Raw genomic sequence first — 23,882 nt, 5'->3', positions numbered from 1 at the left:
AATCATAATGACAAAATGATTCAAATGCCAAAAGCCCATATGACCCAAAACAAAATAAAGACCAAGCGGGAGAGTGAGGACTCCTGACAGGACACTGATGCTGACAGGAAAGATGGAGCCTCTTCATTCTGCTGTCTGTGAATCACAGCAGACATCTGCTCCTGAGCGTCACTGTTGACACTCGACTGGTCAGCCTGTCTGTTATTCTCAGGCTTCTGCAGCTAATGTGTCAATATTTACTTTGCATGTGAAAAATCCGATCGTCCAACCAAACAGACACGTTTCAGGTTGCAGCTCTAGTCGTTAGAAATATGTCGCGTACATCTCTCTTCACAAGGAAATCCACAAGGTATGATGTGGCCAAGGTGTCCATGTGTTGTGTTTGCCACACTGCAGATCATCTTTGACAACACAACAGTGAAATCTTTGTGGAACAGAATGAAAGTTGTGTTGCCATCGTGCTGGAAATCAAACCCATGTGCATTGCAGGCAGAGGAAGCTGCTGTACAGTTTCACTATGAGACACATTCAGGTCAGAGTGAGCAGGTGAAAAGATGAAGGCATGAGACCAGAGGATGACAGGTGTGATGTGAGGTCTCTGTAGTGCACAACCCGGAAGGTAATACCCACTGACTGTCCAGCTATGGTTCAGATAAGGAAACAGGTCGACCAGACTCTTTCCTGCTCGTCTTCCTCATCATTTCTGTGTTTACTGGAATGAACAGCGTCGGCAAAGCATCTAAATAAAACTGGACTAAAAATACAACAGCAGATCGGTTCACCACTCGCTCCGAGAAAGAGGGCCTCATCGATGTTCTCTCAGCACACACACACACACACACACACACACACACACACAAACACACACAAACAACACACACACAGTTGTGCAGAGGCAGCAGAAAACGACTGGTCAAAGTTCAAATATAGTACGTGAGTGGATATGCATATGAAATTTAAAAGGTATGCAGTTAATTTATTTTTATAGCCAAGTATTAAACTGAAAGACAAGATGGACGACTCGTCTCCACTTCCTCACAAAATGCAAAACAAAACACATCCTGAATGCAGGTTCTGCCGCCGGGTGCTGTTGATGTTATTTGGATTCTGCACAGCAGCGTTTGGGGGAGTGGAGCCGTCGTATCACAGACAGCTGTCAATCAATTTATATTTTTTATAATATAATAACTAATTAAAAAACAAACAGGAACCTAAAATGACATCAACCATACTTTTGACTTTTTAGTTTGGTCCATGTTCATTGACGAACTGTAAGTTTTGAAGTAGCGATATGACCAATGTGTATATTCCGATGTGTTTGTCTGGCTCTCCGGCCCGGTGACGAGTCCCAGGACATCCTGCAGCGACAGCAGCTATTGACTGAACGTCACATTACACATGCAGCACACTGCGAACCTCAGCTTATTAGACTAAGGCCTCCATGGTACACCACATTACCAAGTGAGGGAGGAATCTCAATACTCCAAAGCAGCTCTCTTTCGCTATCTTGGAAGTCTAACGTCACTTCCTGTTGAATCTCAGGCTGCTTCCTGTCCCGTGGTGAGAGGGGAGGAAGCAGGAATGACCTTCACGCACGTGCTGAGCGAAGAGAGAAGGGAAGACGAGACACGTTGTCCCAGCTGCTGCTGAACGTCACACAAACTGTCACAGTGCACAAGATGCATGATAATCCCCCCTGCTTGTTTTCAGTTGATCAGATATATACAGTCCTAAACCTCTCTGGGTTGCATCACACACAGTGCAAGATTTAAAAAACAAAGCCGATTCCTCCACATGGTTTTTGGTGGTTTGAATCCCATCAGCCTAATGGGATTCAAACGCAGTCTAAGCCCAGTTTTACAAAACAGAAAGAAAACAATCTTTTACAAAGAATGGATGTATTTCTTTTCTTAGTTTTTTTGTGTTGTTGCACTTTCTACCGGGAGTTAACCAGAGTCGGCATCTGCCTCTGGGTTTTACTGATTCTGCTGATGAGGCCAGTCCAGGGGGAAGGGGGACCTGAACATCTACAGTGTCTTGTTTGTCATGTAATCATGGGCAGATAACTCTTCTCTAAAAACAGGCCATGTGCTTCACAGAGTCCTTCAGTCAGCCGCTCTTACACAATTACACAAATAGACTGAAGACTCTCAGAGGAAACAGGGAGACACAGCCGCACCAGGCAAAAGGACACCAGTCAGCAACGTGTAAAGAATATTTACATGATCAAAATCCAAATCCTATAAATATATTCTACCAAAAAAAAAGGTATAAGATGCAAAGCAACGACCCTGAAGCCGGCATGTGGGGTGAACGTGGCTGATGAGACTACACACTGCTGCTGAACTGAGCCTGAGCTGGATACACAAAGAAACACACAAACACACACACGGGTTGTTGTTCTTCTGCAGTTACTGTTCTAACCTGTAACTGCCAGACTCTAACCCTGAACCTCTTTTATCATGAAAGCTAGAAGAGCTCTAAAGAAATTACAAGGTGCTGAAAATGTCCGTGACCCACTTTTTAAAAATCTCCTCATTTTATATGATTATAAGTAAAAGACACGAGTATATGCATGCAGAGGAACTAATTCATGAATCTTTCTGAACGCCACAAACAAATCAAAATATATATATGATGAAATCACACAAAGCAAATCCATCAAATAAGGAGAATAGTTTTGTTTGAGAAGTGTCAGTTTTGACGAGTTGTTGAGTAGGTTGTTCTGATTCTTTACCATCTGCCAAATAAATACAACAAAGAAACAAAGAAATACACTCAACACTTCTCTGATACTTCAGCTTGTGGGCGGGAAAACTACAATGGACTCTTTTATACTTTAGAGCAGCAGCAGATTTCATATTTCTAGAGGTAATTAAATAATTACAACAGTAATTTATGTAAACAATGCAAATGAAATTCTGTCAGTTCCAATACATAGAATTCTCCTGTTCTTCTAGTACATCGACAGAAACAGGTCGGTGCTCTCTCTACATTATCTCATTTCATATCCATAATTCTACACATCTTGAACCCAGGCACACAAACACACACACATTCAAAGCTACACACACACACACACATTGTGGCCACTAGAAGAAGAGATGGAGAGAAATGACCAAATCAGTGGTACAGTAATTAGACCTAATGAGACGTTTATAGGGAAACCGTTGGTAAAGCTGCCGACCTGTGTAGCCATCAGCCACCATGTCCCAGAGCTGATTGGACGAGGACACGTATTGAAGCTTTCAGCTTGTACTGTAATCACTAGTAAGAGGAAGATGGTAAACATGATGGGGCAGAGGGATTCAAACCAAGGACCCTGCCGTATTGTGGTACAAGCTTAAACTTTTCCGCCTTAAGATTGTTTTAATCACGTTATTATTTGAAGTATTAGTCATAACAACACTCTCTCATCTAAAGCAGCCAGTCAGTCACATCGTTGGTTATTTCCGCTGTGGCCTCGGTGATGTGGACGGTTGTGTTAAAGTGTGTGTGTTTGTACAGATACAAACTAAACGCAGTGTGTTCTGCTGTGGCTCGGCTCAGGCTGATCCCACTGGGGAGCTCAGATTCAGCCCTGCCCAGTCTGACTGCAGAGGACTGAGCCGTTACATCACAGGCGACTGTTTGCACCATGATAGATCCAGAATGAGCCTTTATGAGTGAACGACACTCTGAGCAGCCACAGTTAATGTTTCATATAGAATCACATGCCGAGGTTTATCATGAGAAATGTAGCATCAGTGTCTCTTCAGTAAATATCCAGTATCTCCTGGATTTTCCTCAGAACGGATAGAAATAGAATAGAATAGAATCACACCCTGAGAACTAAACAGTCACAGGTTTGATCAGCACATATGTGATACAATGAGACTACTACACCCCATGAGAACACTGAGGAGGCATCACATGAGCTGCTCACACGCACCAGAGTCTTTTTCTTCTCTCCTCCAAGTAAAACATCACAAAACATAACACACGACAGACACACAACTGGACGAATACAAACATCTCAGAATGAAAAAGAGGAGCCAGGAGTTTAAAGATGACATGGAGACTGTAGCTGGGCAGCAGCATCACACAACTAAACTGTGCCACGATGAACACGACAACACGGTGTGTGTGTGTGAGACGTTCCCTGAACCAGGATCACAAAGCCGCTCAGAGCCGTGAACACAACAGTCCACTGTGGAACCACACAACCCGGAGGTGTAGCTGGGGAAACACATGCCTGGTAAACCTCTTTAGTGTGAAACAGATCCAATCAGGACGCAGAGCAGTGGTGGAGGTCACAGCTCCCCTCTCTGTTTTAAACCCCTGTGAGACTTTGAGTCCTTGCTACTGGCTTCGTCACGCTTTAAGTAACCGTAGTGTTTAACAGAACGACTTCATAAATCTGACATTAATGATCGGCTGTGCTGATTGAGGCCCACGCTGTTTACCTCAGTGCTGCCTGTCTGAAGGGAAACAGAAACAAGGAAGTTGATTCGAGCTTTTCTTTGACAGCACACATGGTTTGTTGCCCGGAGAGTTTCAGCCACTGATGTGGTTACAAGACAAAAGGAGAAATTCATCCTCTGTGCATCACTAGACGCTGTAGTATCTATAATACGCTGTTAGAAAGAGCGTTTACTTCAACCAAGGCCCATTCGTCCCCTTAAATACAAGTTAACACATGGAAAAATTATACAAAATAAACTACAAATAATTGATTATGTAAAGATTATTATGAAAAAGCAGTTAAACTTTTTCAAACATGTATTAAATATATTCTGCTCTATGTGGACTGTCTACTGGCATCACACAAAGAAGGATTCGTGGCCAAACTACGTGAAAATAAGCCCAAATTAATATTTTGCATTATTCTTTCTTCTATCCTCCAGTGTTAAACGTCAAAAGAAACACAAACTCTAGATAATAAAATACAAAAACAAAATTCCATAGTGATATTCTCTCCAGCTTCAAGCAGCCAGTGGTCACAAAACGTCTCAACACCAGAATGACCCAGTTAAACTCGAGTATCAAGTCTCTGTCACTCACCCTCTCGATTTTGTCCAGCCATTCTTTATTCTGGGCCAACTCGGCCATGAAGGCCTGGTGCTTCAGCCATTTCTTGTGAAGCTTCTGGGTCTCGTCTCGGCTGCTGTCCCTCGCCATCAGCATCTTCTCGTACACCCAGTCCCCCAGCTGGGAGAATGGGAGAGGATGGGAGAGAGAGAGAGACGGAGAGAGAGAGAGAGAGAGAGAGAGAGAGGTGTCAATATTGGATGAGCATAAAAACTAAAAATAACTGTTGGTGTTGTAGAAACTGATTTCTCTGTTTTTAATCTGTGTATCACAAACTCTAATGCTGAGACTGTGTCCGCCCCATTAAAGAAACGTATGTTAGCAATACACTCATTTACAGAACATAAAAAAAACCCACACATGTGTGTTTTCATTAGCATCTGTTGTGTGAAGAAGCTCAAAGAGACACCAGCGACACATACAGTGGGAAATACAAGGTCAAACACACACACATGAATATTTAATGACGCACAGCAGGCACATGTCGGCAGACACACGTGTACCAACAAGCATGGCGGCAGGACTTCACATGTACACACAACACAAGAGATCACAGCATCAACATGCTGCCACTCAGTAAACAATCCACACACACACACACACCTCCAGAGTACAACGTGCACACACAGATGATCTGTGTGAGGCCAACACACAGCGAGACCCCCCACACCTGCGCTCACAGCACCACCAGCATATCCAGGTCAGCTCCAGCACCTCCTCTCTCCGTCACACACATCCTCACACCTGCACCTCCTCTCTCCGTCACACACATCCTCACACCTGCACCTCCTCTCTCCGTCACACACATCCTCACACATGCACCTCCTCTCTCCGTCACACACATCCTCACACCTGCACCTAACGTTTCCTCATGCACCTCCCTGAGACCTGACCGCTCTCCTCCTGCACCTCCCTGAGTCCTGATCGCTCTCCTCCTGCACCTCCCTGAGTCCTGACCGCCCTCCTCCTTCACCTCCCTGAGTCCTGACCGCTCTCCTCCTTCACCTCCCTGAGTCCTGACCGCTCTCCTCCAGCACCTCCCTGAGTCCTGACCGCTCTCCTCCTTCACCTCCCTGAGTCCTGACCGCTCTCCTCCTGCACCTCCCTGAGTCCAACCCTCTCCTCCTGCACCTCCCTGAGTCCTGATCGCTCTCCTCCTTCACCTCCCTGAGTCCTGATCGCTCTCCTCCTGCACCTCCCTGAGTCCTGACTGCTCTCCTCCAGCACCTCCCTGAGTCCTGACCGCTCTCCACCTGCACCTCCCTGAGTCCTGATCGCTCTCCTCCTGCAACTCCCTGAGTCCTGACCGCTCTCCTCCTGCACCTCCCTGAGTCCTGACCGCTCTCCTCCTTCACCTCCCTGAGTCCTGACCGCTCTCCTCCTGCACCTCCCTGAGTCCAACCCTCTCCTCCTGCACCTCCCTGAGTCCTGACCGCTCTCCTCCTGCACCTCCCTGAGTCCTGACCGCTCTCCTCCTGCACCTCCCTGAGTCCTGACCGCTCTCCTCCTGCACCTCCCTGAGTCCTGACCGCTCTCCTCCTGCACCTCCCTGAGTCCTGACCGCCCTCCTCCTTCAACTCCCTGAGTCCTGACAGCTCTCCTCCTGCACCTCCCTGAGTCCTGACCGCTCTCCTCCTGCACCTCCCTGAGTCCTGACCGCTCTCCTCCTGCACCTCCCTGAGTCCTGACCGCTCTCCTCCTGCACCTCCCTGAGTCCTGACCGCCCTCCTCCTTCACCTCCCTGAGTCCTGACCGCTCTCCTCCTGCACCTCCCTGAGTCCAACCCTCTCCTCCTGCACCTCCCTGAGTCCTGACCGCCCTCCTCCTGCACCTCCCTGAGTCCAGACCGCTCTCCTCCTGCACCTCCCTGAGTCCTGACCGCTCTCCTCCTTCACCTCCCTGAGTCCTGACCGCTCTCCTCCTGCACCTCCCTGAGTCCTGATCGCTCTCCTCCTGCAACTCCCTGAGTCCTGACCGCTCTCCTCCTGCACCTCCCTGAGTCCTGACCGCTCTCCTCCTGCACCTCCCTGAGTCCTGACCGCTCTCCTCCTGCACCTCCCTGAGTCCTGACCGCCCTCCTCCTGCACCTCCCTGAGTCCTGACCGCTCTCCTCCTGCACCTCCCTGAGTCCTGACCGCTCTCCTCCTGCACCTCCCTGAGTCCTGACCGCTCTCCTCCTGCACCTCCCTGAGTCCTGACCGCTCTCCTCCAAACCCACTGTGCAGCGAAGGGCTCGTTTACCGGCGGCTTCTAGCAGGAGCAGCCCACAGGGTTGTGGCAGCTGCAGGCAGCCGCTGGCATCCGCATCCTCGCTCGTCTGCCGTCACACACATGCAAAGATGCTCCACGCCACAGAGCCAGATGGAGACGGAGAGAACGAGCGGAGGGAGAGAAGGAAGGAGAGAAGGAGAGAAGTGTCTTCTGGGGAGCTGAACGCGACTGAGGGAAGCAGGAGGTGTGCTGAAAGAAGAACGCCGGCCATGAGGGTAAATAACAACAACACTGGAGGCTGAAGAGACAGACTGGAGACTCCCCTCTCCTCCTCGCTCCTCACTGCACGCTCCACCAGGAGAGAGAGGAGGGGCAGGGGCGGACGAGTGACGAGCGAGGGCAAGAATGAGGAGGACTGATAGAAAAAAATTACTCTTCCCCCCAAACAATAAAATGGAAGACTGCTGAGGCGACGCATGGGTGCTCCTCCCGTGCCTCACACCTTCAGCGAGGAGGCGAGCGGGTGAGTTGTCTGGTTGGAGGAGAGATGGAGCGGAGGAGGGGGAGGAGCAAAAGACTGGGATTTTGATTTTGTTTGGGAGGGGGCAGGGGGATGCAGGCGGCGCCTCCAGGCTCACCGGTCACAGCTAATGATGCTGAGGGGGAGGTGGGTTTCATATTGTGTCAGGACGGGGACGGACGAGTGTGAGGGGTCAGGAGCAGTGAAAAACTGAAGTTTTAGCTGCTTTAAAGGATTAAAAAGACGCCGGGCTCCTCTGACAGCCGAGCTCTCCACTCCTCTACGGCTGCTTTAGTTCTATTCTCCGCCTCCCACACTCCACCCCCCTCTACCATCCCTCTCCTCCTCTCTGCAGCAGTCCCAGGCAGCTGTACTCTCCGTCTCCAGCTCGCCTGACGCTGCTGCAGTGGTAGAGCAGAGAGGAGAGAGAGAGAGGTGTGGAGAGAGAGAGAGAGAGAGAGAGAGAGAGAGAGAGAGAGAGAGAGAGAGAGAGAGAGAGAGAGCAGAGGTCTGGACAGAGGAGGTGTGATGGTGAGAAGAGAGAAGGGACAGTGAGTGGAAGATTCATCTGTAGTTTGACAGATTTTCTGTCCATCGCTGTTGTCACCTCTTCACACACACACGAGGAAATATGCCTCACACATCGTACAAGCAGAGACAAAAAAGACTGTGTGCACACTCATTAGGAGTGTACACGGTGTACACGGTGTGTCGGTGTAACACACCCACACACACACCCACACACACACACACAGACACACATACACACGCCCGAGAGGTCACGGTGGGTCACAGCCTGATGCCCCCCTTGAGACTGTAAATGAATTGAATGAGGGAAGAGGAAGACGTGTTTGTGTGTGTGTGTGTGTGTGTGTGTGTGTGTGTGTGTGTGTGTGTGTATGTAGGGGGCGAACAGAGAATGAATGAGGATGAATGGGTAGGGGATTGGGGGGGGTAGATAGAGGCGAACAAGGAGAAACGGAGGAGGAGGATTCATAGACTCGCCGTCATCAGAATTCAAACGTCTGACAAAGCTTAAAAAGTTAAACATAAAATATTATCAACTAGATCAAGGAGATTTTCTTTGTTTTGTATTTAACATCATTGTTTTTTTTAATATGAGTAAAACAGAATAAAGAATCTGACGATTCTACTACAAGTGACATTTTATCAAGTTGAAAAATTAAACGAGGTAAGAATAATATTCTAATTATTTTTTACATTAATAAAAAAAAGATTATTTACCAGATGTTTTCAATCAGAGCTTTTTTCCCCAAATTCATTCTTTTCTATTTTAAACAGACATTGACGAGATTTGAAGAATAGCTGATAACTATGTTTAGATTTTAATCAAATATAAAAATAAACACATTGGGAAGAATTAAAGACATAAAATACACATCTTCCTTCTTTGGACTAAGAATGTGAGGAAGAAGCATTCAGCTGCTGTTATTCACCGACTCTTTCTCCTGAATGGAGCCAGAGGTGAGTCCGGGTGAAACAGTGTTAACCTGAGTTCACTTCCTCAGTCTCCCATCGTCCCGGAGGTGGACTTGATCGGAGGACAACGTGGAGGATGCCGGTTACAGAAGAACCTCTGACATTACATCAGAGGTTCTCAGACTCTTTTTAAAGTTGTTCCCAGCACAGCGTCCAATCACCAAGGGACCTGAGGACCCATGTGACTGGTGACAAGTCTTGTTGTGCTGATAACACAACAAAACAATAAAATCAACAAAACCTTTTAAAACATTAAACGTTGTGTTTTGTACATGACGATAAGAACTTGATTTGTTACAACTAGAGACAGATGTATCTGTTGGACACTAACATGTCTCTGAGAGACATCCGTGTTTGTGTGCTGGAGCAAAAACTTTTGTTTTGAAAAACAAAAACAAACAATAATCAAACAGTATAGGCTGTGAATGTGGGATGAAGGTTTGAGTGAAGAGAAGAACAGCCTGAGAGCTCAGGTTCACATACACACATACAGAACACACAACACACAACACACAACAAGAATCTTGAATCTTGAACACACAACACACAACACACAACACACAACACACAACACACAACACACACACACGCTCTGTACTTCTTCAGACTCACATACAAGCAGACAGATATGTGACTGACACACAAATACACATACAAACACACACACACACACACACACACACACACACACACACCACACACCACACTCATGTACAGTTAGATACACTCTTCCTCCTCTGAATTAGTGATGAGGTGCTGCTCTGCTGAATTATTCAGCGGAGCCAAAGAGAGAAAGTTGCTGAAACTAAACAAGGTTTTGGTCCAGGAAGCTCCGGTGACTGTGCAGGGTGAGAGAGCCGGGGCTGCAGGAGGCAGCGGGGGGGAATCGTGTGCAACACAACCAGACACGCACGAGGGTGTGGCCCATGCAAATGATAGCTGACGACAACTAAGGATTAAAGCGTTTCCCCTGAAAATACTAAGACACAAAGTCCTGCTAATCAAGCCGTTCATTCTGTGGTGGTGTCAAAGTGAAACAATAAGAGCAGAGAATAATATATAATGATATGAAATACACTCTTATCCATGAGTCTATGTAACATTTCATCGTACAAACTCCAAAAAAAAAGATGGTTGTTATTATCTAACTACTGAATGACAAGAAAATAAAACTACAAACTAAAGATGAGCCAAGAACAACTTTTCCCAAAGTGGAACAATGACACTGACAACGTTACATCTTAATTGAAAATATATCAAAACTTCCAAAACACACATTTCATGTAAAACAGCAGCTCCATGGCTGAAGTGGTGGGTCCTCCTAAAAACAGTCAGGATGAGATACCTGATGCTGCCACTAGAGAACACACAGGAAGTTGGCTCCCTTAAAAACAAACACTACCATCTTCTTTACTTCCCCCATGAAAATGTTCTTAAACTGGTTTGATCAAGGTCCTTGTGAGGTCGTCATGTGTGTGAAACCAGTTTGGTCTCCTACCTCATGACAGTCCTGGAGAAACCTCTGCAGTTCCCACTGGTCATTCAGTTTGTCCAACCACCGCTGAGCCAGCTCTCTGTTCTGGTTTCCCCTGAAAGAGCGATGGACAGACTCATCGATAACTGATCACGTGACACAATCAAAGCATATTTAAACATTGTGTGTGGGCTGTAAGGACATTCTATTTTTTATATTTATTTCCATGTGTCGTATATCAAAATTCAGACATGATCTGCCTGGAAATATTCACATTAAATATTTATATTCGTAGACAACAGATAAAATGTCTTATTATTATATTAAAAAGAACATTGATTGATTTAATGATTGTTAAAAGATCTATCAAACAACCAAAATATAATAAGTCACATTGTGACAATTTTGTGACATTTATTTGTGTCAACGGGAGAAAAAATTAGTTAATTGATGTAAATTAAATCCAAAACCATATGGTTCACCTATTGTTGAACACAGAAAAGAGCCCAACCCCCCATTCACTAGCACACACACACACACTCACACACTCATACACTCACCACTCACGCGCAGACACACACAGCCATCACACAGATTTCATGGTCAGGTGTCAGTTTCTTTTTCTGTGTTTCTGTTTCAGTTCCACTTGTAAGTCTCTTTTCTTCAGATTGTTGAGCTGCTACTTATCTTTCATTGTTGTGGGTGTATTGTGTTGAAGCAGCTGCTCAGATGCACAGCACACAGAGAGGAGGACGGTGTGAGCTACAGGCCCATATATCTGCTTCTACTCTTCCAGGCCGTATGCTCACACTTTACTAATGTTCATATCAAAACAAACTTACAAAGCAAGAGAGAAACCTCAGTGTGATTGGAGCTTTTAAAAGATTTAAAGTGAAAAACGTAACGTGCAAACACAAACCCTGTCAGACATTCGTCTACGTCCGAGTGAGTCCAGACTTTAATCCTTGTGTGTTTAACTTGTGTACTGGTACCTGTTGGCGAGGGTGTCGATGCGTTCCCTGATGCGATCAGAGTAGATGTTGCTCTGGCTGATCAGACTCTCGCCGGCCTCGATCACAGCTTTGATCCGGTGCAGGTTCAGCTCCATGGTGGTGGTGAAGTCCTTGTGTTTCTTTATGGCGGCTTCAACCGTCTCCACTGTGGCGGGCAGCTCCACGTGGGCGAGGGCCGATTCCTGGAAGACGGGAGAAGTGAGATCAAGATCCAGAGATGCTAATTTTTGTATCCAGGATATTTTGGCTTCATTTCTGGGAAGTGGGACAAGATGTCCATCTTTATTTACAGTCTCTGGTTTTACAACATTATGATTAGTTGATCAAAAGAAAAGATATTGATGATATTCTCCTTATCTGTTATTTTTCACTTCTTCCAGTCACTAAAATGTGAAGATTTTCTGCTTTTCTTTGTTCTCTGTGAATGAATGAAGATCTTTATATTTTGGACTTTAAAGTAATCAACTGGAAAATTTAAATTTTTTATAAAAAAATTGGTGAATTTATTCAACATGAACTAAGCTGACTAAATCAATAACGACAACAATCGTTAGTCAGGCGTCATTATGATGAATCCTTCTGTATTCTACTGTTAATCTGAAAATGTTTTTTTTTTTTACTTGTCATCTGGATACAGAGAAAGCAAATCGGGGCAGAAACATCCAGGAGAAGCTAAAAAAGGTCGATGGCCTCAAACGTCTTTGATTCTTATTGAAGAAGAAATGCTGCTCTCTGAATAAACAGCTCCTCCTCCCCCACCAGGGTAATACTAAGGAGGGGTGGTCCCTGGTAAGGACACACACACACACACACACACATACACACACACACACACACACACACACACACACAGATCAGGGGCAGCTCTGCCTGTGACATTTCAGATTGGAAAACAAACCTCTGTTCATGTGATACTCACTGTTCTTCTGAACCACATGACTCAGGTGAGTCTGTAGATATGTTTACATCCTTAGATCAGAATATTACACAGAATTACAATTACAGGCTTAAGACGATAATCCTCATTCTGTCAAAACTACAAACAATGTGTAATTTGTGTACTTTAAAAGTTTTTTTTTAATTTGAATTACCCATTAAAATAGATTTACACTCGTCAGTAGTTGATTGCTGCTCAAATCACTGATTCATAAGGTAACAAATTATTTATTTTTTTATATTAATGTTAAACTAAGATAACTGTACCTTATTCCTGATACAACTACTTTATTTTAACAGTTCAAATTGAGAGTACGATACGTATTTACTAACCTACGACTCATGAACAGATTTAAGCCAATAGAGAAGATGTATAATTTACTGTATATTGCATCATACTGTATATTGTTAACACACACACAAACACACACACACACACACACACAGCTGCCAGCAGCTCGCCTTCTGACACTTCAATGATGTAGATCTAGAGTTTCTAGAAGCTGCTGCCTCCACTACTCTGTCATCACGAACTACAGAGGTGTTCTGCAGACACACAAACACATGAAGCCTCATTTTGACCCTCAATTCGCTTCAGTTTGACATGTGAGTATATTTTAGTTTGAAACCCTGGCATGTAAATGGCAGCACTAGTTGAGCCGGGCCTGTGTTGCTCCCTACTCATGAGCAAGCTCCACTAAACGGTGTGAGCAGCAAACACTGTAGCTCCACCATCAAAAGAAACCACAAGACGAAAAGGGAATATATAAGTGGAGCAAAGGATGATGTGTGTCTGCATCAGAGGCAAACGTCACATTAAAGCTGCTGCGTATGAAACCTGCAGCTGTAAGAAGCCATCAGACATGTTGCACACAGCAGCTGCCTCCCTCTGCTCGTCAGGCCTCGTTTCACACAACTTTTTTAACGGTGCAAATCTGAAGTTAAGCAGATTTCTGTGATGCAGCTGCAGCAAATAAATTAGGTTTTGCTAACGTGCACGTCAGGTAATGTGGTGGTGATGCAATGTCACACAGGAAGCCAATCACATCGTCACAAGAAGTCGTTGACATGAATGTCCCCACTCACCAGATTTCAGGTTTCAAGTTTTTCAGTTTTGCTGCTTTTACACATGAAAAGAATTAAATCTGTTTCAAATGACGTCGTCCTTTTTTCTCTTCCCTCATCTCACCTGGTTGTTGAGGAAGGACTCCGCCTGTTTAACGTCTCGCAGGAACAGATGGAAGATATGAGCCTGGACCAGCACTTCTCTCCTGCTCTCCCACATCTCCAGCAGTTTATTCCAGCCGACATCGAGCTTCTGGAGCCACTGCTGCAGAGCGGCCTGAGGCAGAGGGGCCTCCTCGTGCTCCAGCAGCTCGTTCATGGCCTGCAGGCGCTCGTAGTCCTCCTCATATCTGCACAGAGAAAGTCCCCATTCATCATTTTCTCAGGATCTGATGAGTTTCAAGGGTCTTTCAGGAAGATTGGGCTATGGATAAAACACCATCAAAACCATTAAGTTACCCACCGTCCTATCTCCTCCTTCAGGGCAGCGTGTCTGTTGATGAGCTTCTCGGCCTCCTCGAGGTTGTTGGGCAGCTGGTCGGAGGCAGCGGCCGTCTGGGTCTGGACCAACCAGGTGAGGAACGAGTCCAGGTCCTGACAGCGGGGAGACAGCAGCACCAGTTACACATCATCCATTCTACTGGGACGACTGGGTCCAGATTACTGCCTCTTAGTTTCCTACAGTTTACTTCACAAAGTAAACAATTTATCCAACACCATGTTTCAGTCTTTGTTGTTTTACACAACCCTTAAAGCAGTTTCCTTGTTTCATGTGAAAAAGATCAAACTATCCCTGTAAATAAAAGCATGTTTTAGTTAAACAAGCCATATGTAAGGTTTCTGCTGCTCTGGAGCACGGGTTGTTTTGCCTTGAAACAATAACTAAGTCAAAGCAGCATGTGTGTTTTGACATGAGAAATAGATTCCTTGTCCCTGTCCCTGTACCTGTATGAAGCTTTGCAGCCTGCCGGCCACCAGCAGCGAGTCCTCGCAGCCCTGCAGGGTGCGTTTCAGCTCCTCCCACTCCAGGCTGATGCCATCGAACGGTACGAGAACGTCCATGGTCCGACCGGAATGAACCGAGGCCAGATGCTCCGCCTCCTCCTGCATCACCAAACACAGACAGCGGTTATGTGACTGTAGCCTTTTAATCAGCTGTTTATATCTGGGGACACAGAACTCATCTATATTTCCGAACCTGCAGATGCATCAGTTTGGGCTCCAGGACCGACAGGGCTCCCTCCATGGTGGACAGGCGTCTCTGCAGAGCCAGGACTCCTCCCAGGTCACTGCCCACGTACTGGGTGGAGTCGATGGCTTTTCTCTTGTCCTGGATCTGAGACTTGATCTCTGCACACTCCAGCAGGTAGTTCTGCAGACGCAGCATGGAGTCCAGCTGATCCTTCTTCTGCTCGACCAGCTCCACGATGCTGTTCCACCTGGTGTGGAGAGGCGGACAGGACAGAGGGATGAGGAAAGACGAGGGAAGTTATTCTTACAACCTACTGGAGATTATTCATGTGCAGAACTAAACGTACAATATGCTCAGGGTCTCTCATTCAAAACAAAATCAAAGACACAGTTTGATGATGTCATGAAGCAGCGTGGGATCGTGGGAGTTCCAATGAAAATCTACTCAACGCAACTCAGTCGCTAATTATGTTTATATCATTTATTAAAGTTTAATGAATGAATAATTAAACAATGAATAATTGTGATCTATTATGAGTGACCGATGCAAACTGTGTGAGTTATGACAAAGCCTCAGGTAAAGAGAATATTCGTCTACACACAATCAGATTTGAATAAGTAACTGTAGGACTTTAATTTATTTGTTCGAGCATCAAATGAAATGCAGCAGATGTGTTGGGGGTCAAAGATATTACAGCTAAAAACAGCCGATCATATTTAACCACCCTCGTGTAACTCTGGGTCTTTTGCTGATTTTGAAACACAAATCTCAGTGAGTTATTTTGATTTGAGAAGAGACGAGCTGCATCATATATAAAACCCACGTTAAACCCACTGATATGAGGACTTGCTATGAAATGTTAATGTTCATCTGAGATGGTTGATTCCAGACCAGGCCTCGTCTGCTCACCATATCGTCACACAATATGTTCCCCTGATTCTGCTCCAGACCAGCAGGTCTCCACACACACACACACACACACACACACACAAACACACACACAGCCTTGTGACTGTAATGAGGTAATGGCAGCGTCACTGAGAGGCAGACACCGCGCTCAGCAGGTGATCAGCAGCGTTTAGGTGTGAATGAAGCCGGTCGCTGCTTCACAAATATGACCTGTACTCCGTGGATGTATTTATACAAGGACCTAGAGGTGAATAAACTCTTAATTTATCTATTTATATTCAACTGATATTGTGATATTATGCACTAAAAGTGAAAATGAATTTTAATCATGAAACCAGCTGGAGATTATTTTGTGTGTGTGTTTTTTATTTTCGGGACAACTGCTCTCGCCTCGTCTTGACTGAGGCAGCCAGCACAGATGGTCGCCCTGAGACCAGCTCCACATGCCAAGGTCGCGAGTTTCATGGACACCCGGCCGTCCTGCACACTGCTGCCAGACGCACCAGTGGTCAGTGAACATGACCGAGATGGATAAGAGAAGCCAGGTCCTTTCGCAGGGTGGTCTTGGCCGGATGTTGCCAGAGATTAACATGCCAGACAAACAGAGAGGGAGCCAGATAACGAGGGACTGGTTCAGCAGATGCACAGAACAGATACTGTGTCTTCTGCCATTTTACATTTACATCTCAGGCACGGATGAAAAGACCGGAGGAGACGTAGAAGTCCAGCATCTTCCTACAAGACAGCAACTGAGAGGACGTGAGGCGTTGGTAAGAAGACAGTTGAAACAAAAACTATTACCACTAATCACTTCCTCTCCACTCTTTAGGTACTGGACCATGACTGAGATAGTGGAACACAGAGACCTATAAAAAAAGTATTGTTTTTATTTGCAGTTAGCTGCTCATTACAATGTGTACCACTGTCTGTTTCACGTGGAGAAATGTTAGACTCACGTGATAAAAGAAACTAGTGGGATTGCAAACAGTGAACAGTGAACAGAAGATGGCGTCTTGGCCTGAATATCTGTCGCCTCCTCCCAAAATTATTGTCGGTTGCCCCAAAAGGCTCATTTGTTTTCAGTCGATAGCTGAAGGGCTCCGACAGCGGCCCAGGAGGAGTGTTATCAGTAGTGATGTAGTCACTGTAATCTGTGATCTTCTATTAGTGGTTTTGTTCAGCTGCTGTCATGTCATTGGTCAGAATTTGTAAAAGCTGTAAATGTAGTTTTGTTAACGTACCTGGAGTTGAGATGGTCCTGACAACCTCTGACCTCTGTGGAAGATGGATGACATCCATCCAGGAGCTGCTGAACTATCTGATTGACATCCAGGATCCTTCCCATCAGGCTGTTCATCTCCTGGTCCAGACTCTCAAACCTACGACAAAGGGCATTGATGCAGAGAATCAGTCAGAGCTCTGTAAGAGAACACTAAGAGAAATACAAATCTATGAGCGGTTCCTCACCTGTGTGCCACCACCTCCACTTCCTCCAGCCTCTCAGGGATCTCCATCTTGTCCAGCCACTGCTCCTTCTCATCAATCCACAGCTCGCAGGCGTTGACCTCACTGAACATGTGGTAGACGGCGAGGGCGTCGTGAAGCCACTGCTGTCGGAGCACGGCCACCTCAGCCACCTCGGTGTACAGCTGCTCCACCTCGGCCATACGGACCTGCACCTCCTGCACAGAGGAGAGGAAAGAGCAACAATTACATTAGGAGGTAAATGAAAAGACAAAAACATACATCTTCGACCCCTCACCCACCTCCTGGTCACGGTATCGCGGAGGCAGCGCCACCATGTGTTTGCGCAGCGTCACCACATGCATCCGATGTTTGTCGACAGCCTCGCTGACCCCTCTGTGCTTCTTCAGCAGGGACTGAGTCGAGTACTCGTCATGTCCAAAGTCCTCGCTGGAGACCAGGCGGTAAGCGTCCTGCAGCCAGACCACCAGGTCGTCTGTCTCCGTGGAGAACTGGAAAAAGTGGAGCGCCTCCTGCAGGTGGTCAAGACGCTGCGCCGCCTGGTCCTCCAGCTCCTTCCACTCTTCCTTCACCTCCATGATGCGCTCCTGGATCCCCGCGGTGCCGAAGCTCTGCTCGCTCAGGATCTGCTTCCCTCTCTTCATGGTGTTCTGGAGGAGTGGGGGGAGGAGGGGGTGGAGGAGCAGGGACCAGTATTTCAAATTTAACGGTGTGATTTAGAATTTAAAAGGCATTAAAACCAAATCATTATCATGGTCTGAAAAGTGTTTTAGTGGTAAACTTTGAAGAGCTGAGAACACATGAGAATTAACATACACTGAGTCCTATGACTCATCTTTCAGGAGGAGCTGCTAATGAATCTTTTTACTGACGTACATGGAGCTCGGAACAGAAACTCCAGGTACTGCAGTTATACCAAGTGCTGATTCACACACACACACACACACACACACACACACACACCTGCAGCAGCGACCGGTGAGCCAGCAGTTCTCCAGCCAGAGTCTTGTGCTTCTGTAGGAGCCTCAGCACACTGCTCAGGTCCTTCCCGTAGCCCTGAGCTCCCAGGATGGAGCTCTTCTCTCTGATCCAGGCCTCCGACTCCTCCAGCTCCTGCAGCAGAACACGCACACACTCATTGAGTTTAGATTTTCACTTTTAAACATAAAAAAAAACAGACAGGTTTCACAATCTAACCTAAGAAAAAATATATCTAATGAAATAGAAGATGAGCCAGTGGCTGTAGAGATGGGGGAAGCGTGATAATCGTTGATACATAAGGATAATGTCACATGGTCTCTCGTGACATTCAAAGTGTTGCACTTGGTTGTTTAAATGAAAAGTGAGAGATTTGTTTTACAGCAGAAAATATAGAGTTACAGAGAAGAACCCAGCTTACTCTCTCATCGACACACAATTGTCGGTTTCATGAAGTTTAAGACATTTTCTTATGCCCTTCCAATTCTTTTATAAAAGAGCTGTGAAAGAAGCAGGTTTCCAGTGTTTGAAGTCTCCAACAAACACACGAGTAAAACGCCCCCTCGGCTCAAGGGGAATATTCAACACAACCTTTCAAAGCGTCCCACCTGAAAAAAGGCCCAGAGCTGTCTGGACTCCTCCAGCTCAGCGTGTCTCTTCACTGCCAGTTGTTTGAGCTCCTCCAGACAGGAAGACACGTGGTTGACCCGGTTACAGATCACCTGAGGGTCGCACGGCTGGTAACCTGAGGGGCCACAACATTAGGTTAGTGTCCAGAGATAATCTGACCATGAATATAAAAAAACAAACCGATATTAGGTTCCTAAAATCTACTTTCCCTTTGAGTCAAGGTCAAATTGTGCAAATCTTAGTGATCGTTAAAAGCTTATAAAGGTTCAGTACTTAAACCTGAGGCTCTATTGCAATGGTGTGATACTCTTGTCAATGTTTAATACTAATAAGTGTTGTTGGGATCTTGGAATTCAAAACAGATCATTGTCACTTTGCTGTGCTGCAACATCTCAGTGTATAGAGCTACAGACAGATCGAAATAAATAGTTTAAAAGTGATATAACTGTCTGTGTGTGTGTGTGTGTGTGTGTGTGTGTGTGTGTGTACCCTCGATCGTGGTAAATTTGAGCGCAGCTGTGTTGAGCGTCTCCACCCTCTCCGCCTGCACAGCGATGTCTGCCTCCTGCAGGCTGTGTTTCTGCAGCAGGTCGTCCACCTCCAGGAGATGTTTCCCAAAGTCCTTTGACAGCAGCTGAGCCTGAGAGGGACGCAGAGGGAGGGAGGGCCAAGAGGACAAATGAGAATTGAATTTCTTCTCCACTGTTTCTACTGCTTGTACATGATGATAGTCTCTCTCCTTACCTGTATGTCCTCCATCCAGTCGATCATGTAAACCATGTCCTGAAAGGTCTTCTGCAGGGCCAGGTTCTTCTCCAGCCGGGTCCTCCTCCCTGCCACCAGCTCCTTCAGCAGAGACCACTGCCCCAGGATGTTCTCCTTACGAGCCAAGATACGTCGGATGTCGTAGTATCCTTCTGTCTCCATCTCTGCTGCGAGTTCCACCACCACTCCGATTCGCTCTTCATACGAGGCGATGTCCGCTTCTATGGCCTCATGTTTCTTCATCGCCGCCTCCACTGCTGGCAGGTCGTAGCCGAAGTTGTCCTACAGGAGGAGACGAGGAAGAAGAGAAAATGAAACGAGAGCGCCCGAGGAAACGATGGCAGGACAAGTGGTCCAGAGAGGATTGAATTCTGGTTCAGTCCTCAGACCCCTACCTGTGAGACAAGCCTCTGGTTTTCGTTGAGCCAGGCTTGTCTCATGGTGGTTTTGTGGTCAAAGCGCTGAGCCAGCAATTCCAACTTCTCCTGGCGAATCAGCTCTTTGCGCAGGGCCACACCCCTCTCATGCTCCGCCTTCTCTAGCCTCTCCCAGGCCTGGACAGGAAATGACAAAACGGACTTCAGTTGGCGGCAATGTGATAAAAAATACTAAAGGTTAAACAATCAAAGTGAGACTGAATAGAATATAATCCAATTTGAAGTTGGACCTTGTTGATGTCTGAGATGAGCTTCCCGTCATGAGGCACATAGAGTTTCTGGTTGTTGGCTCTGAGTTTGCTTTGGATGGTGAAAAGAAGAACCTCGAGATTTCCCTTCTCCTGAAACCTGAGTGAGAAACAAAAAAAACTTTTAGAACGTTGTCACGACCTCTTCTCTTCGTTTTTCAAGGAAACCCTAAATAAGTTATTCAGGGATTCAGCGTCTTGATCAAGGACACGACGCAGCGTGATGCCTGCTGACAGGGAGCTCTGAGGACTCTGGGTAAAGGACGACTGCTTTGCTCACTGTGCTGAACTGGTGTCACTGGGTTCTTCACTCTGGGGCAGTTTACTTTCTGTTCCTGGGATGTTTGAGCACAAAAGCCCTTAATGTGAAAGTTTTACCTTGAATTAAGAACACGTACAGATACGTTATGAAGGCGTCAACATGAGAATTTAAATTCGCACATGGACTCTTGTGTCTTCCGAAGAATTATTTTCAGGATTAATTCATGTCAGAAACAAAGACTCATTATTTGTGCATTTTGTAGAATTAGCATCATGTGTGTGTGTGTGCAGTGTGTGTGCAGTGTGTGTGTGTGTGTGTGCAGTGTGTGTGCGTGTGTGTGCAGTGTATGCATTCTGAATAAATCATAAATGAACTGTTGGTCATTTGTCTTGGACAGAAACACTTGACTCATGCAAAGTGAGTCAACTGGACATTAACCCAGAGTGTAACAAGATGTGTGTGTGTGTGTATCATCATGGCTGCCTGTGTGTAGTAACACTGATCCTGATGAGGCTGGACTAGAAGCTCGAGGCTCAGTGGTCCCGTGTTTGATGCAGCTTCATGCCTGCATCTAAACACAGCAACACATGGTCACTTCCCATTTCACTCCTCATGAGACAAGTGCAACAACAGATGAAAAGTTGATTCTATCTGTGAGAAGTAAAACCTTCACTCATCAGCCGTGGATACAAGTTGAATTACATAAAGATGATCTCTGGGAATAAACGTCGCTGCTGTGGCTCCATTTTCTTCAGTGAATGAATTTTAATTTAGAACAATATGAGTTGAATAATCTGTAAACTTTATCACCAGGCTTAATAAAACAAGATGGATTATAAGTCCTAGAGAAATAATCAATGGGGCTGAAACGAATACCTCTTCTCTTCAATGTATAAATCAATATTCATAATTCTGCGAGCAGGACAGATGGTACCGAAGCAAACAGGTCGTACTTGATGGGCTTCTCTATGGTGCAGTAGGTGGTGAAGGCCTGAAGCTGCTGCTGAACGCCGGTCAGGGAGTTGGCAAACTTCTGGTTGCTGATGATGGCGATGGTCTTCTCGATCCAGTCCAGCAGGTCGGACGCCAGCTCTTCGTAGCGGTTGATGATTTTCTCGGCTTCGACACAGTTCTCGAGAACCTGAAGAAGATTGAAAGAGGAAGAGCGCGGTGCAAAGTAATGAAGAAGCAGAAGGTGGAAGACAGGAACGACAACATGTTCAGAACTCTTCTTTCGTTCATCAATTATTGTTGTGTTGCAGCCTGATGACAGTGCAGGTCCTTTAACTTTCAAAGTAAAGGCTTCTCCAGATTATTACCTTGCCAACCCTCTTGCCCTCCACAATAAGAGCCTTCATCTTGGAAAAGTAGTGGTAGTAGGAGACCACATAGGTGATGATCGACTTTTCATCTGGGTTCTCTGTGTTTACATCTACACCAGAGGAAGGAGACAGGGAGTATTACACATCCGTTAAACTTAAGGTTCAATGTGCTTAGACTGAGCCAGGATCAGTTGAACATTCTCACCCTCGGGGTCCAGCAGCTTGGTGAGGCCCAGGTTCTGCTCTGCGATGTTGAAGGCTTGCTGCAGGTTATGAGTTGCATTGGAGCGCGTCAGCTTGTGGAACTCTACCAGGTCGGGTCTGCCGGGACAAAGAGGAGCAGAACTTATCGTGTGTTCATGACTCTGATGGTCAAACCTCTTCCACTGTCAAACTTTCCCTGAAGTTTTGATGATCACCCAGCTTGCTTCAGAAAAGTTGGTCAATTTGGTGCTGGTATATTGGTTTGATTATGGAACTGCCCATGATATACTGTGTTATTGAGTTTTTTCACTCATCGCCCCTCCCCCCTCTAGTTGGGTCACTTCATTTCGCCCATTTTGGACATTGGGTGTTTTTTTATTGTTGTGTTTAGATCATTGCTGACATTTGATTGGTGATTGGTTTGGTGACCAACTTGAATAAAAATTAAATCAAACAACCACAGTGTGAATGTTCTGCTTGTTTTGAAAAAAACCTAATAAACATTCTCCTTAAAGTCCCACCCATTCATTATGAGCAAAAACTTGCAGAGAAGCTCCATATTAAAGAAACAGCTGTTAAATAAGATGAATTGGATAAATACGTAGTAAAAGTGGGGGCTGAATACTTCTAAATATTGCACAGCCATTGTGTGTGTGTGTGTGTGTCCGTGCTTTGAATTGTCAGTCGTTGAATCACCTTGTGGTTGACACCAGTCCCAGCTTCCAATTATAATCGTGAGTAATGTGTTAAAAGTAATTATCACCTGTGTCTGTGAATGAGGGCGTTGAAGGCGAGGCCGTCTCTCCAGCAGGTGGTGAAGTTCTGGATGTTGACCTCAGGGTACCTGGACCACGGAGAAGCTTCATTAAATAGGAACCGAGGAGAACCATGACACTGACATATCAACTTAACTCATCGTTAAACATGACATTTCCCAGTATATACATGTCTATAGGATCCCAGTGCTCACCCTGCGGTCTTCATCTGGCACCAGAGCAGCAGAGCGTCCTTGGCAGAGCGAGTTTCTCTGTTGTCCTCTGTTTCTATTTTGATCACCTGGATCTGAAAGGAAACACAACAGAGACAGTTCAGCATTGACGAGAGAGACAATGTGACACAGACACGACAACTTTTAATTTCATACACTCACAGTTCAGGCTTTCTGCAAAGACATTTCAGGATCAGCCTTGTTTGCTCCTAATACAACTTGGATTGTACAGATTAAAAAAGATGTGTATTAATGTTTCTATTCTGCACAAACCAATTATGTTGTAAAATATCAAGCCTCAATTATACTCAGGGTCTGATGATGACATCTTCAGAATCACCCCCATTTTTTTAAGGGTTAGGGTATTTATCTGTCAGGTGCTGAAAACTATGTCTACTAGTTTCAATGTTTGCAATTTCAGTTTACTTCTCAGTTCAGGGTCAAATACGGAGTGTCTAAAGTATATTAGTATACAGTAAGTATGAAGATCAGAGAAGGAGAGAATGAAGGAGTGATTTTGGAGCCAGCTAGTGAAAGCTGGCTAACCGTGGTTGAGTCCAATGATTTGAAATGATCACACATCGATAGATCATAAGCAGTGATTAGATCTTTTATTTGAGAGTTGACCCATAAAGACTCTGATCAGCGCAGAACATCCAATCACAGCCAGATC

At 45.7% G+C, this 23,882-nt stretch overlaps 1 protein-coding gene across 1 annotated transcript in view; it reads right to left on the bottom strand.

Annotated features, from left to right (window-relative positions):
* The window catches only part of LOC133951597 (spectrin beta chain, non-erythrocytic 4-like), a 55,287-nt gene that overhangs the window by 16,797 nt on the left and 14,608 nt on the right, over nucleotides 1-23,882 (bottom strand). Inside the window, exons 5-25 of the mRNA XM_062385630.1 lie at nucleotides 23,192-23,283; nucleotides 22,985-23,065; nucleotides 22,223-22,338; nucleotides 22,015-22,127; nucleotides 21,649-21,836; nucleotides 20,416-20,533; nucleotides 20,144-20,302; nucleotides 19,728-20,030; nucleotides 19,473-19,623; nucleotides 18,962-19,098; nucleotides 18,339-18,488; nucleotides 17,657-18,025; nucleotides 17,358-17,572; nucleotides 17,132-17,269; nucleotides 14,988-15,228; nucleotides 14,735-14,893; nucleotides 14,253-14,383; nucleotides 13,914-14,139; nucleotides 11,768-11,970; nucleotides 10,800-10,890; nucleotides 5,044-5,190 (exon numbers count right to left, since the gene is read on the bottom strand). Of these exons, the coding sequence (XP_062241614.1) occupies nucleotides 5,044-5,190; nucleotides 10,800-10,890; nucleotides 11,768-11,970; nucleotides 13,914-14,139; nucleotides 14,253-14,383; nucleotides 14,735-14,893; nucleotides 14,988-15,228; nucleotides 17,132-17,269; nucleotides 17,358-17,572; nucleotides 17,657-18,025; nucleotides 18,339-18,488; nucleotides 18,962-19,098; nucleotides 19,473-19,623; nucleotides 19,728-20,030; nucleotides 20,144-20,302; nucleotides 20,416-20,533; nucleotides 21,649-21,836; nucleotides 22,015-22,127; nucleotides 22,223-22,338; nucleotides 22,985-23,065; nucleotides 23,192-23,283 (3,528 nt within the window). The remainder of the gene's footprint in view (nucleotides 1-5,043; nucleotides 5,191-10,799; nucleotides 10,891-11,767; nucleotides 11,971-13,913; nucleotides 14,140-14,252; nucleotides 14,384-14,734; nucleotides 14,894-14,987; nucleotides 15,229-17,131; nucleotides 17,270-17,357; nucleotides 17,573-17,656; nucleotides 18,026-18,338; nucleotides 18,489-18,961; nucleotides 19,099-19,472; nucleotides 19,624-19,727; nucleotides 20,031-20,143; nucleotides 20,303-20,415; nucleotides 20,534-21,648; nucleotides 21,837-22,014; nucleotides 22,128-22,222; nucleotides 22,339-22,984; nucleotides 23,066-23,191; nucleotides 23,284-23,882) is intronic.

Source organism: Platichthys flesus, chromosome 4 (assembly GCF_949316205.1).
Source record: "Platichthys flesus chromosome 4, fPlaFle2.1, whole genome shotgun sequence".
Taxonomy (NCBI): domain Eukaryota; kingdom Metazoa; phylum Chordata; class Actinopteri; order Pleuronectiformes; family Pleuronectidae; genus Platichthys; species Platichthys flesus.
The sequence above is the reverse complement of the archived record's forward strand: the minus strand, read 5'-3'. Positions and strand labels throughout refer to the sequence as shown.